This window comes from Arvicanthis niloticus, chromosome 6, assembly GCF_011762505.2.
Source record: "Arvicanthis niloticus isolate mArvNil1 chromosome 6, mArvNil1.pat.X, whole genome shotgun sequence".
Taxonomy (NCBI): Eukaryota; Metazoa; Chordata; class Mammalia; order Rodentia; family Muridae; genus Arvicanthis; species Arvicanthis niloticus.
Window position 1 is genome coordinate 27,081,879 of NC_047663.1, and position 13,558 is coordinate 27,095,436.

The following is a 13,558-nucleotide window of genomic DNA, read 5'->3' on the forward strand; positions in this document are numbered from 1 at the left end:
ACATTTTTTTTTTTTTTTCGTTTTTCTCCTGACTGTTCTTCACATTGGACAAATTGGTATCATTTTATTGTGCAGATTCGTAGAGAAACCGGTCCTGGGGCTTGTTGTAAAGCAGTGGTTCTCAACCTTCCTAACACTACAACCCTTCAATACAGTTCCTCAGTTATGGTGACTCCAACCATTAAATTATTATATTTTTTAAAGATTTATTTATTTATTGTGTATACAGCGTTCTGTCTGTGTATGCCTGCAGGCCGAAGAGGGCACCAGATCTCGTTACAGATGGTTAAGAGCCATGATGTGGTTGCTGGGAATTGAACTCAGGATCTCTGGAAGATCAGACAGTGCTCTTAACTGCTGAGCCATCTCTCCAGCCCCCCCCCCCCCCCCCATTAAATTATCTGTTACTTCATAACTGTAGTTTTACTAAGGTTATGCATTGTAAATATCTGGCATGCAGGGTATCTGATATTCGGCCCCTGTGAAAGGCTCATTTGACACCCCACCTATAAAGGGGTCTTGACCCACAGGTTGAAAACCACTGGTGTAGATGGTAGAATGGTCAAAGTGTAAGGCAATTGCTGAAATACCCAGTCTTCAAAGGGGTTTCTGTTAGATACCATGTTCTTTTATAGGCAGTGGCTTTTATAAATGTGAGATACAGGTGTCTTGAGTAATTTTTTAAAGATTTTATAGTATTATAGATCATCATAAAACAATAAAATAGAAATGTTATCACCATAAAATGACTTAAGGGGTAAAGTGCTTATTGAGTGTGTTAGTGAGTCTTATTGCTTCTAAAAGCATTTTTAATTCTAGACTGTAGAGTCACATTTGATAGGATAACTGTGTGAATAAATACCCAGAATTTTGCTTTTGTAGTGAAAAAAACAAAAGACTTGTGGTTGGGAGGTAGTTGGAAGGCTCTCTAAGAAGGCTCTCTAATGCACTTAATCACTTGGGCTTATATAGAGGTAGTCTTTTGCCCTTCTTAGTTTTATTCTGCATGGAAGAAAGGTTTTTCAGCTAATACACAAAAGGTGGTTATCAGTCTGCAATGATAGAGTAAATGGGAAATTATAATATGGGGCCAGGTGGTAGTACACCTGTAGTCCCAGTACTTGGGAAGCAGAGGCATGTAGATCTCTGGATTCAAGGCCAACCTGGTCTACATACAGAGTTCAAGGCTAGCCAGAGCTACATTCTGAGACTCTGGCTCTCAAAAAAATACCAAAAAGTAAGTGTGTGTATTTATAGGTAGATACAGATATGTATATATAAGTATGTTTATAGCACTGTATATAAATACATATATATACATACATACAAATGTGTGTGCACACACAAATAAAGGTGATTTGTTAACAAATCCTGTAGAAGCCCAGAGGTAGAGCAACCACATTCTTGTGGGAAGGTCTCCTAAAGGAATTTGGAGAGTCCAGTAGGATTTTACACATTGAAGATGAGCAAACTATTTTAGGCAGAAGGAATTGTACATACAAAGAGTCATGATGGTTCTTAGACACTGCAGTTAGCTATGCCCTAGAGGTGATGGATATTTAAGACAGCTAGACACACGAACTTGGGGTCTATGTAGTTATTTCATGACCATAGAGCTACATTTTTCTTTGGGAGCATTAGTCACAGGGTAAGGCTGTCCTCCTAGTGTGGAATGTAAAGGTCCTATGAAAAGAGCCCTTGGAACTATTCAGTCCTAGGGCCCTGGTCCTGGACTAACTTACCTCTCCTGACAGTTTGACAATTTCAATTTAGATATTGTCATAGGTTGTTGTCCTTTAAAATACTCTTCAGTTTTAGCTTTGAGTTTATTTTCTTTAAGAGGCATCAGGCTGGAGATATGAAAGGTCTATGAAGGCTTTAGAATAGGTTTCTCTATGGGAAGTCTTAAGGGGCTGGAGTGATGGCTCAGCAATTAAGAGCACTTAGTTGTTTTTGCAGAGGACCTGGGTTTGACTCCCAGCATCCACATGGTGACTCACACCATTGGTAACTCCATAAGAGGACAAGGGTAGTCAGAAAGACTAAGCAACCCCTTCCCAAACACACTATGTTAGTTTTAGGACATCTGTATTACGATGGACTATAGCAAGGGAAGAAACAGGCAGTTTAGCCAATATTGGTAAAGAACTCTTCTCCTGCCAGGTGGTAAAACACATGCCTTTAGTCCTGGCAGCTCAGGAGAGAGATGCAGGCAGATCACTGTGAGTTCGAGGCCAGCCTGGTCTACAGAGTGAGTTCCAGGGCTACTCTCAGATTCTGTTTTAGAAAACAAACAAACAAACAAAACAGGAATTTTATCACAGTAAGCTTGAGAAATATACTACTACGTACTCTCTTTCCTTTATTTATTCATTTATTTATTTTCCCCATACTAAAGTAAGTATTTTTCTCTCTTCATGGGTAAAGAAGCAAGCTTAGACACATTAACTTGCATAAGATGCCACAGATTGTTGCTGTGGTGATGTGGAATCAAGTGGAGCATTGTCTTTACTCCAGACCCTAAACTAGTCATTCTGTACTGCCACTGTTAGGATACTGTTCTGCCTGAGCCTTGGCAAGCATTATTTAGTGAGATGGGTGTAATCTAAGGGTTTGTTGGGTTTTGCGAGATAGAAGAGAAGTAACTGTATTCTGATTATTGTGTGAATGAATATAAAATGGGTTTTCTTATTTTCTTTATTTTATGATCTTTTAAAACCGGGATTAGATTCTAGCCCTGTTCGAAATTTACCATCTTTTGGCGCTGAGGAGCCTGCCTATTCTACCAGAAGAGTGACCCGTAGTCAGCAGCAGCCCACGCCAGTGACGCCAAAAAAGTACCCTCTTCGGCAGACTCGCTCATCTGGCTCTGAAACGGAGCAGGTGGTTGATTTTTCAGACAGAGGTGAGTGGGTCCATGAGACTGGTACTGTACAGAGGGTCTGCTCAGTTCTCTTGTAAGGGAGACTTTGGCACTATAGAGATTGTCAGAGTTTAGGTAAGCAAACACTGTTCACTTGATTTCTTTGGTTTGTTTGCTTGGTTTGTTTGTAGTTTTTGAATCAGGGTTTGGAAACTATAGCCTCAAACTTGAAATCATTTTGCCTTGACCTCGAGTGCCGAGACTACAGCCGTGTCCCAGTTTCTCTAATTTCCTACTGTGTTACACAGTGTTTTGATTGCTAGAGTGTGAAGTGTATTAGATTGGCTGTATAATAGGGAGAAGGAGGCAGAGCCTTCTGAACCTCCACATGAAGCCCAGATTTTATTAGAGCCATGGTTACTAGTCCATTTTACCTTCGGACTAATGACTAGGAGTGACCATTAGTGATAGGCAGTGTTAGGTTGTTGAGGTTGTGACCCCATATTTTAAGAGCCTTAGAGCAAGAGGCATTAGATCAGACCTTACAAGCTACTGAGAGTTCTCACCCAGGCAACATGAATTGGTTGGTTTGCAGAGTTTCAATTTTTTAAACTTTCTTGGTAGTACTTGGAAGCACAGCAGTTTTCATATAAACACCTGTGCTAATTTTTAAATTTTTATTTATTTTATTTGTATTGTTTGGTCTGCATGTAAGTCTGTGAACTACATTTGTGCCTGGTACCCATGGAGGCCAGGAGAGGGCATGAGATCCCCTGTAACAGGGGTTACTATTGTGAGCTGCTGTGTGGCTGGTAAGCAAACCCAGGTCCTTTGGAAGAATAGCCAGAGCTCTTAACCAGTGAACCATGCCTCCAGCTCCAATACTTAAACATTTTTGGTTGTTTGTTTTGGGGCTTTTTGAGATAGTGTCTCTAGTATTTTAAGGTATCCTGAAACTCATTATCTAGATCAGACTGGCTTTGAATTCATGGGTCAATAATTAACGTTTGAAAAAAGACAGATCTGAAAATATTGGATGGCCATTTACTCAGTAATTATTAACTGGAACTGAATAGTAGTTATCACCTCTAGATAGACAATTCTTTGACCTTGTTCAACCCTTATAGGTATCTAGTTTGTAAACCTTGATTTAAGAGTGTGTAGTTTCTGTAGAACTCTCAGACTCCAGCAATCAGACCCTAGGTGTGCTGTAGAGATGGCTCAGTGTTTAAGAGCTTGTACTGCTCTTTTTTTTTATGTGGATAAGGGAGCAGACTCTCTATATCCCTGGCTGTCCCATAACTCACTATGTAGACCAGGCTGGTCTCAAACTCACAGAGATTTGACTGCCTCTGCCTCCCAGATGCTGGGAATAAAGGCGTGCACCACCACATATAGCATATGTACTGCTTGCTCTTACAGAGAACCTGAGTTAGGTTCCTAGCACACATGTCTGGTGGCTCACAACTACCTGTAACTCCAATTCTAGGAGATCTGATACTCTCTTCTGGCCTCTGCCAGCACCCACATTATACCCACATATACATAATTAAAAATTAAAAAGAAAAAAAGAGAGCATGGTGCTAAATGTTTTTAATTCAAGCATTTGGGAGGTAGAGGCATTGGATCCCTTTGTGTTTAGGGCTATCCTGCCCTACATAGAAGGTTCCAGGCCAACCAGGGGATATGTAGTAAAGTCTCAGTCTGCCTTCCTCCTTCCCTCCCTCCCTCCCTTTCTCTCTCTCTCTCTCTCTAATTAAAAAGAAAAGAAAAAAGTAAATTTCAAGATTATGAGACCCTAGTAACTTCAGGCACCAGACATGTTGATTATATACATATATACACGCAGGCAAAACATTCATACACATTAAGTATTAAAAGAAGTTTTTAAAAAATTATAAGCCTTTGTATCACTTGTGTACTGATAACATTGACACCCTAAGAACTGGAATACCTGGACTGGTTATAGACAATTATGAGCCATTATGGTGGGTGCTAGGAGTTGAACTCAGGTCCTCTGGGAGAAGAAGAACAGCCTTTTAACTGCTGGACCATTTCTTAGACCCTTAAAAGAAACATTTTCTATCAGTTTCTTTTTTTTTCTTTTTTTTTTTTTTTTTTCCCTCTTAGGTGGGGGTTGGTTTTGAGACTGGGTCTTTCTGTGTGGCCTTGCTCTGTAGTCCAGGCCCACGTAGAGAATGCTTGCCTCTGCTTCCTAAGTGCTGGGATTGAGAGAGCACACCACCACACCCAGCTCATTGATTCTTCTGTCTTGTGTGTCTCCAGAAAGGGAAATGGGCTCATTATTTATTTACTTACTTTTCCAATAAAGAAGACAATATGTTTTGGAGAAATTTTGACATTAAGTAGTTTTAAATTTCACTACTAAACAACACTTGGGATGGTGAAAACACAGTTTTACCATATTTGGCTCCTTTTGGTAATTTTCCAAAGACTTTATACTTGATTTTGATTACTTAGGATTAAGAGCTTAGGAGAAATACGGAGAAGTAACATGTAGTACCTGAACTTCAGATTTACATTCAATCAGAATTTAAAGTGTTCTCAATGTCTTATAGCAGATAAGTAGCTAAAAATGACTGGTCAGGTCTTCAGTGACTGTAGACATAGCTTTCTTATAGACTGCTGGCAGCGCATGCACGAGCCCTTGATTTTGTTCCCTAGCACTGCATAGAGCTACGCATGGTGGCATATGCCTATAAACCCAGAACTGGAGAAGGAGAGGGAGGTGGGTCACATATCCACCGTCATTCTTAGCTACATAGAGAGTTTGGGCTCATGACGCTAGAAACTAGAGAACTGCAAATTCCATAAACTCTTCTTGTCCAGGGAATCTTTAAATAAAGGGACCTGCTCACCAGTTCTACCAATGGCTTTTCCTTTAGAAACTAAGAATACAGCTGACCATGATGAGTCACCACCTCGAACTCCAACTGGAAATGCACCTTCTTCTGAGTCTGACATAGACATCTCCAGCCCCAACGTGTCTCATGATGAGAGCATTGCCAAGGACATGTCCCTGAAGGACTCAGGCAGTGATCTCTCTCACCGTCCCAAGCGTCGTCGATTTCATGAAAGCTACAATTTTAATATGAAGTGTCCTACGCCGGGCTGCAACTCTCTAGGTAAGTGTGCCCCAGCTTCATGACTGTTGTGCCCCAGGGATCTTGTTGTGGTCTAGCTTCTCAGACACTTCAGTGGCTGTGAACTCAGCGCAATCATGAATAAGAACTGTTCTTGGCCTATTGTCTATAAATAATAACAGATGCAGGGAATTTAACAGTGATGACCCATTCACTTTTTTCAAATTCCCTCCTTTTCTAAGCAGGAACAAAAATGGGAAACAAGTTCTCTGTGGAATGCCTCCTGTGGCAGGTGGTTGGTGCTTATGGGCACTGATAGAGTATGAAGTGATGCCTGAGAATAGCTAGAGGAGACAAGGAAAACAGAATTCTTAAGAGGCGGTAAATCCAGGGGAGTTTGCAGGAGACCAGGCCTTTATGACCAGGAGTATCTAATTCTTAATGGCTATGGGTGTTTAGTTATTATAAGTAGGAGAAACTTGGTCTGAAAAGTATCTTTTCTTCTCAAGACTTTACTTTTAATGAGTCACTTTAGATCCTGTGATTCGAAGCTTATTTGTGCTGCTTGAGTAAGCTGAGGTACAGTTGTTGAGCAGGAGCCGTTGTCTGAAGGAGCTGATTGATAAAGATGCTTTTCAATATGAATTTGTTGGTTTCCCAGTGCATATAAAACTTACTTTATGCTTATAAAGTGTGCTGGTAGCATTGTGTATTTTTTAAAGGTAAATACTTTTTAAAATGCTTTGCTAAAGATGCTAATGACTAGGAATAGTTGGGAAATTGATGCCAGTAGACATGTTAAACAGAACAGCTACAGCCTTCAGTTTATAAAACATGCAGTCTCGGAAAGTAGGCTTCCATAGTGACAAAGCACTTCATACTTGGTGTGTGATCACCCAACAGTTTCCTCTAAGAAATGGCCTCCTTTTGTTTAATAGCAAGGACATATTTTGAGAGCATGTACTTTGACAAACTTAGATGATATAGCCTACTGTACGCTTGGGCTGTTGGGTGTGTGTCTGTTTATATGTGACACAGCCTATTGCTTCTATACTCGGTGAGCAAGGCAACCTGAGATAAGTCAGAAACAAGAACACTGCTTTTTAGAGACTAGATAAACTCAAAATGTATGTGACAGTTGCTTGTGTAACTTGGATGCTACTTTACTCTGATCTTTTTTGTTAAATAGATGGGGTCTTTAGATAGATGGATGGATGGATATTGCCTAAGGGGCCAGGAAGACAGCTCTGTGGGTAAAAGTGCTAGTCTTACAAGCACACCTGATAATGGAACCCTCATAAAGTGTATTTCAATTTTGAGCAGGGCATGGTGGCAAGTGCCATTGATTTTCACACTCAGGAGGTCTGTGTAGAAGGCGTTTGAGTTCAAGGCTAGTCTGGGCTGTCTAGTGAGTCTGTCTCCAAATAAATAAAAAAAAAAAAATGAAAAATAGAATAAATACTCTAAACCAATAACATGGTTGCTTATATTGTCAAGCATTATTTGCTATGTGGAATTGTATGTGCTGCATATTTCTATAATCAGCACAGTAGGTTTGTTTGTTATCAGCGTGACCACAAATACATGAATTGTGCTTACACATAGCACTCACACATGGCAACTGCAACATCACAAGTCGATAGAGACTTTTCGGCCCCACAAGATTCTGGAACCCTTACTTGTGTACTCTCCTAGTTTTATGTTTAGAGGTCCACTGCTTGCTGAGCACTAGGCAATGTGTGACTGTAAGTATGTGGGTCTCTAAGGTTAGACTCTGATTCTTATTTATTTATTTATTTATTTATTTATTTATTTATAGCTAGGTTCTTGCTGTGTGTCCCTGACAGGCCCAGGCTAGCCTCATATTTATAGGACTTCTCTTTTTTAAAAAAAAGTATTTTTAAAATTTATTTTGTTGTTTTTGTTTGTTGTTTTTGTATGTGTAAGTATGTATAGTAGTACATTTGTGTCTGGTGCCTGAGGGGGTCAAAAAAGGCCATGAAATTGGAACTGGAGTTACAAGTGGTTGTGGGTGTTGGGGTCTGAACCTGAGTCCTCTAGAAGATCAACAAGTACTCAGAATTTCTGACTTATCTCTCCAGCCCCCAAGAGAAGGTGCTTCAGTCTCCCAATACAGTACAGGCATGTTCTTCCCAGCCTGACTAAAATACAACCCCAGAGAACTGACAGCCTGAATGTTATTAAATACCATTCCTTAATTCTTGGATTATTTTTACTCTTCACAGCTTACTCTATGCATTATATTGTGTGTTTTTATGTTTTTTTTTTTAATTTTAGAGAATTTCATGCTGAATGTTTTGATCATCTTTTCCTCAACTCCTCCCAGACTCAACTCCACCTCCCTGCTGCATAACTTTTAAAATCCTAATGTCTCCTTAACCCAAAAGTTAACATTTTTTCCCACCATGACAGAATGGTGAACTATCTGAAAAAAAAAATCGTGTGGTGTATGTGTGTGCAGAAGCAGGAGCCAAGTGCACACTTGGGGAGCTAGAGGAGGGCGTTGGGTGTCATGAGGGGGGGAAGGGTTTTGTGGGCTTGTAGGTTAGCTTGAATGATTTATCTTTTTACTCTATTATGTAGTCCCTTGAGCCCTTTGAATCATTGGTATTTTATAATTCCCTTAGAAGAGGTGAATATCAAGGAAATACTGTTCATTTTTCTGAACTTTTAAGGTTTATATGTGTTTATTATGTGTGTAGGGATGGGTGCCCTTGTCACAGCATGGGTGTGGAGGACATGTTTTTGGAAGTGGTTCTTTCCTTCACCTTTTATGTGGGTTGTAGGGATCAAACTCATGTTGCCAGACTTGAGTTCCAGGACAGCCAGAGCTGCATAGTGAGACCAGGGCTATAGATGGATGGATGGAAGGAGGGAGGGAGGGAGGGAGGGAGGGAGGGAGGGAGGGAGGGAGGGAGGGAGGGAGGGGTAGATAGATGGATGGGATCTCTAGATAGATGGATGGATGGATGGATGGATGGATGGGATCTCTAGATAGATGGATGGATGGATGGATGGATGGATGGATACTGCCTAAGGAGCCAGGAAGACAGCCCTGTGGGTAAAAGTGCTAGTCTTACAAGCACATCTGATAATGGAACCCTCATAAAGTGTATCTGTAAAGTGTTCCTACTACCCTGAAATAGGCAGAAGTAGAATAGGCAGATCCAGGAATACTGTTACACAGCACCCAAAACCAGAGAGATCCTGTCCTAACAAGGTGGAAGGCAAAAGGGAAAAAAAAACAAAACAGAAAAAAAAAAAAAAGCACATGTTTCTTTCATCTGCAGATCTTATAAACACACTATACGTGTAAACAAATGTACATATGAACACAAAATGATGTGTAGAAAGGAGAACAAGGAAATAAATATTATGTGAAGAACTGAATGCAAGCAATGGCCACCTAAGCCGTGAAGGAAGTACAAAGCTAATTTCTAGTTTAATCGTGGGATTTCTTTGTTTGTTTGTCTGAAGAGAAGTGTATCTATTTGATAGTGAAAATGTGAAGTTCCACAGCTTCAGATTGGTAATTCTAACTGTACAGAAATTAATTTGAGATGTCTGGTTATTCCCTGTGTGGGTTTTTTTGTATGCAGGTTTTTCATAATATTGTTTTAATAAATTATAAACAAACAAAAAGGTATACGGGAAGAACTGATTTCCAAATGTCCTCTTCAGCATACATATTAGTAATGACAATAATAACAACAACAATACTAATAAGTAGTGACAGTGATGATAGTACCTCTCTAGCCGGGTAGTGGTGGACCACCACCTTTAATTGTAGCACTTGGGAGGCAGAGGCAGACAGCTCTGTGAGTTCGAGGCCAGCTTGGTCTACGGAGTGAGTTCCAGGACAGCCAAGTCTACATAGTGAAACCCTGTCTAGGAAGGAAGGAAGGAAGGAAGGAAGGAAGGAAGGAGGGAGGGAGGGAGGGAGGGAGAGAGGGAGGGAGGGAGGGAGGGGGGGGGGAGGGAGGGAGGGAGGGAGGGAGGGAGGAAGGAAGGAAGGAAGGAAGGAAGGAAGGAGGAAAAAAATAAGTTAGAGCTGACAGAAGTGTAGCTCTCTGGTAGAGTGCTTGTCCAGCACGGCCCAGGCCCTGGGTCCCGTTTCCATTTGATAATGCTTAAAAACAAAACAAAACAAAAAACAGAACGAAAGAGGAAGGGAGAGAGGAAGGCTGTTCTTTAGTTAGAGCAAGCTTCCTGTGTCATCCCTAGTGTTTTCCTTAAGAAGGCCTTATGCTGATTGTCCTATCTTACTTATAGTTTAGTTGTGAAAGTTCAAATCTTTAAATAGTTATGCTTCAGGCTGAAGAGATGGCTCTGCAATTAAGAGCACTGCTCTATCAGAGGTCCTGAGTTCAATTCCCAGCAACCACATGGTGGCTCACAACCATCTGTAATGGGATCTGATGCCCTCTTCTGTATGGTGTCTGAACAGTGTGCTACAGTGTACTTATATATGTAAAATAAAAATAAATCTGAGCCGGGCAGTGGTGGTGCACGCCTTTAATCCCAGCACTTGGGAGGCAGAGGCAGGCGGATTTCTGAGTTCGAGGCCAGCCTGGTCTACAGAGTGAGTTCCAGGACAGCCAGGGCTGCACAGAGAAACCCTGTCTCGAAAAACCAAAAAAAAAAAAAAAAAAAAAAAAAAAAAAAAAAAATCTGAAAACAAAAAATATGTTGAATCTTATTCAAAATTATCAAAATATGTTTCTATATTGTAGAAATGGCTAGTGTTTTTCTGTTTTTATGAGTTTCTTTTGATTATTAAAAGGAGTTAAATGTAGGGTAGTTTTGCATAGTGGGAAAGAGTAGTATACTTTTTTTTCAAATTCCTAAATCTGGATTAATTTAACAAAAGTTTTTGTTTGGTTTTAGAGACAGGATTTCTTTGTGTAGCCTTGGCTGTCCTATAACTTGCTCTGTAGACCAAGCTAGCCTTTATCTCAGAGGATGGTTATTAAATTCCTTTGTTAGCCAGGCTAACATACCTTTAATCCCAGCACTCGGGAGGTAGAGGCCAGCATTGTCTGCATAGTGGGTTTCAAGCCAGCCAGAGCTACACAGTGAGACCCTTCCTCAAAAAGTAAACCTAAGTATATCTCAAAGATTTCCTGCTCTGTGGAGGAAAATAGTACATGAGGGTACCAGTCGTGATCTTTACAGCAGGTCCGTTGGCAAACAGTTATTTAGTAAAATGGACTTGTTGTCAAGAATCTCACTTCTTAGGTGTTCATGTTCTTCCTGGAAATTAAATTTTCCCTCCTTTAACAGGACACCTTACAGGAAAACACGAGAGACATTTCTCCATCTCAGGATGCCCGCTGTATCATAACCTCTCAGCTGACGAATGCAAGGTAACGTGTGCTCCTTCTTTCAGGGTGTCTCAAGTGCTTGCTACGTGACCGGCACTTTGCTAAGCACTCGGGGTACTGCAGTAAACGAGGGGGGCAAAGTCTTGTTCTTACATGTCAGTGGAGGAAAAAAGCTTCTGTCTTTTTAACAAAAGCTAACTACATGAGCAAATAAAAGAATTGTAATATGCAGTGAGTGTTCAGGAAGAATGGGGAGATTTATCTTTAGAGTATCAGGAATCTCACCATTACTGCATTCACTGCCTTGGTGACTGACTGCATATCCTCCCAGGGCACACCCTCGCATCTTTACTGCAGGCAGAATTTGTGTAGATAGTTGAGCCCACTGTTCCACCTCAGGCTCTCTTAACAAATCCATGAAGTTGTTTTGCTTTTTCACAATTTTCAGATGTTCCTCTTCTCTGCATTTCTGCATATCCTGTTCCTCTTGGTTTCTATCAGTCACATCTATTCTTGGCTAGCTCTTTTAGTTCTTTAAAAACACAGTTCCTCAATAACCTTTGGGACTTGGGTGATGTGTTTGAGACCAGAGCCTAAGGTCCTCTTTTGTGTATTCCTGCGTGGGTTACTGCTACCAAGGATGGAATCACAGTTAATTATGGGGAAGCAAGAGTTGCAAATAGTAATTAAATAGACTCAGGTAGTCTTTGGGCAAGTTATCCAAACTAAATGCTTTGACTACACCACAGTGTTAGTTGCTTTTTTGTTGTTCTTTTGCTCACAAGACCTGGCTCACAGGTTTATGCTTGTATGAGCAAGTTTCATTTGGAAAAGAATTCAATTTCCTGTTCTCCTTGCTTCAGGAACTTGTTCTAATATACAAGGTCTCAGGGTGGGGTTGGGAGAGTGTTTCTTCACACATTTAGATTTTCACCAAGTGAAACATGAAAATGCTTACATGTATTTTTCTGCCAAAGACCATGCTTTTTGTCTTCATTCCAAGTCTTTCTGTATGAGGCAGCCTGCCTTCTGTGTCAGCCCTTCCTGTTGTCTTTCTACTCTCTTAAGCTGGATGAGTGTAGGCATGACTGTGTTAGCACCTGATTCAGAAGCTGACCATACACTTGTACTTCCTCCCCTGAAAATAACCGTGGCGGTTATTGTGATGGTATTTTCATAATGTTCCTCTACTGCTTGTCTCTAAACCTAGCGATCTGATCTGATAGCGCTTCGCTTTGCATCAGTCTTCTTGAAGCATGACTTTGAAGAGCATGGCCTGAAGCAGTGTCTACACCTTAAGGCCCTTATGCAGTTTATTTGAGCAATTTCAGACCAGGGAAGAAAATCCCAAATAAAGGAACACATTTCTGTTGTCGTTTTCTCTGTCCTGTATGGGGAAATGAGACTAGTGTCAGCCATGCTTTACTACTGGACCATGTGCTTGCAGGAAGGCACCAGAAACCAGACCTTGTACATGCTATCTGCCCCCCTAGCCTAAGGAAGTTCTTTAATTCTAAACTACCTGCATGTGCATGATTGCTCTCGAATTTCCCAGTAAACCTTTCTATTGTCTTAAATTTTTTTTGTGTGGCTGCATGTAACTTGTTGTAGATAGCAAAGGATTCGGTCACAGTGTTAAAAAAAAAAAAAGACACCTGCAATCAAGGAGTTTATGTACCCATGGGGAAACCTGTAAATTACTATCAGTTTATGTAGTGATAAACAGCATGAGAAACCAATAGAGAAAAAGAGGGACTGTGTTCAAGGGGAGGCTAACATACTGCTTTTGCTAGAGGAGGTCAGGGAAGCCACATGAGATTGGCATAGGATCTAGACATGGATGGTGTCAAAGTAGCAATGTATAAAAGACCCAGGAGTGGAGAGGGATAAAGAAGACAGAGTAGTAAGTGCAGTGGCCATGAACTGGGGATAGACTGTTGCATTTGAAGGTAAGTTGTATGATTGGAGCATAATGGGGAATGAAGCAGGAGGATTCAGATCATAAAGGATTGAAATATTGAGCACAAGATTATGCTTTGTTCTATGGCAGTTGGAAGCATTTAGAGGGTCCAGGCAGAGGAAGAATATGTCTTTGAAACAACAGCTACTTAGCATGTAGAGAACAACTGTGGAAGAAAGAAATGGCACAGGATAGGTGTATTGGAAACCTGCTTAGAAGTTCTTTCAGTAAATGATAGCTTGGACCAGTGTGGTGTTGGTAAAATGTCTAAGATAAGATTAGATTT

The 13,558-nt window shown here is 40.7% G+C and overlaps 1 protein-coding gene across 5 annotated transcripts in view; it reads left to right on the plus strand.

Annotated features, from left to right (window-relative positions):
• The window catches only part of Kat7 (lysine acetyltransferase 7), a 35,188-nt gene that overhangs the window by 3,506 nt on the left and 18,124 nt on the right, over positions 1–13,558 (plus strand). For all 5 annotated transcript variants that reach the window (XM_034504371.2, XM_076935930.1, XM_034504372.2 and 2 more), the window contains exons 3-5: positions 2,729–2,905; positions 5,770–6,009; positions 11,272–11,354. In XM_034504371.2, the coding sequence (XP_034360262.1) occupies positions 2,729–2,905; positions 5,770–6,009; positions 11,272–11,354 (500 nt within the window). The remainder of the gene's footprint in view (positions 1–2,728; positions 2,906–5,769; positions 6,010–11,271; positions 11,355–13,558) is intronic.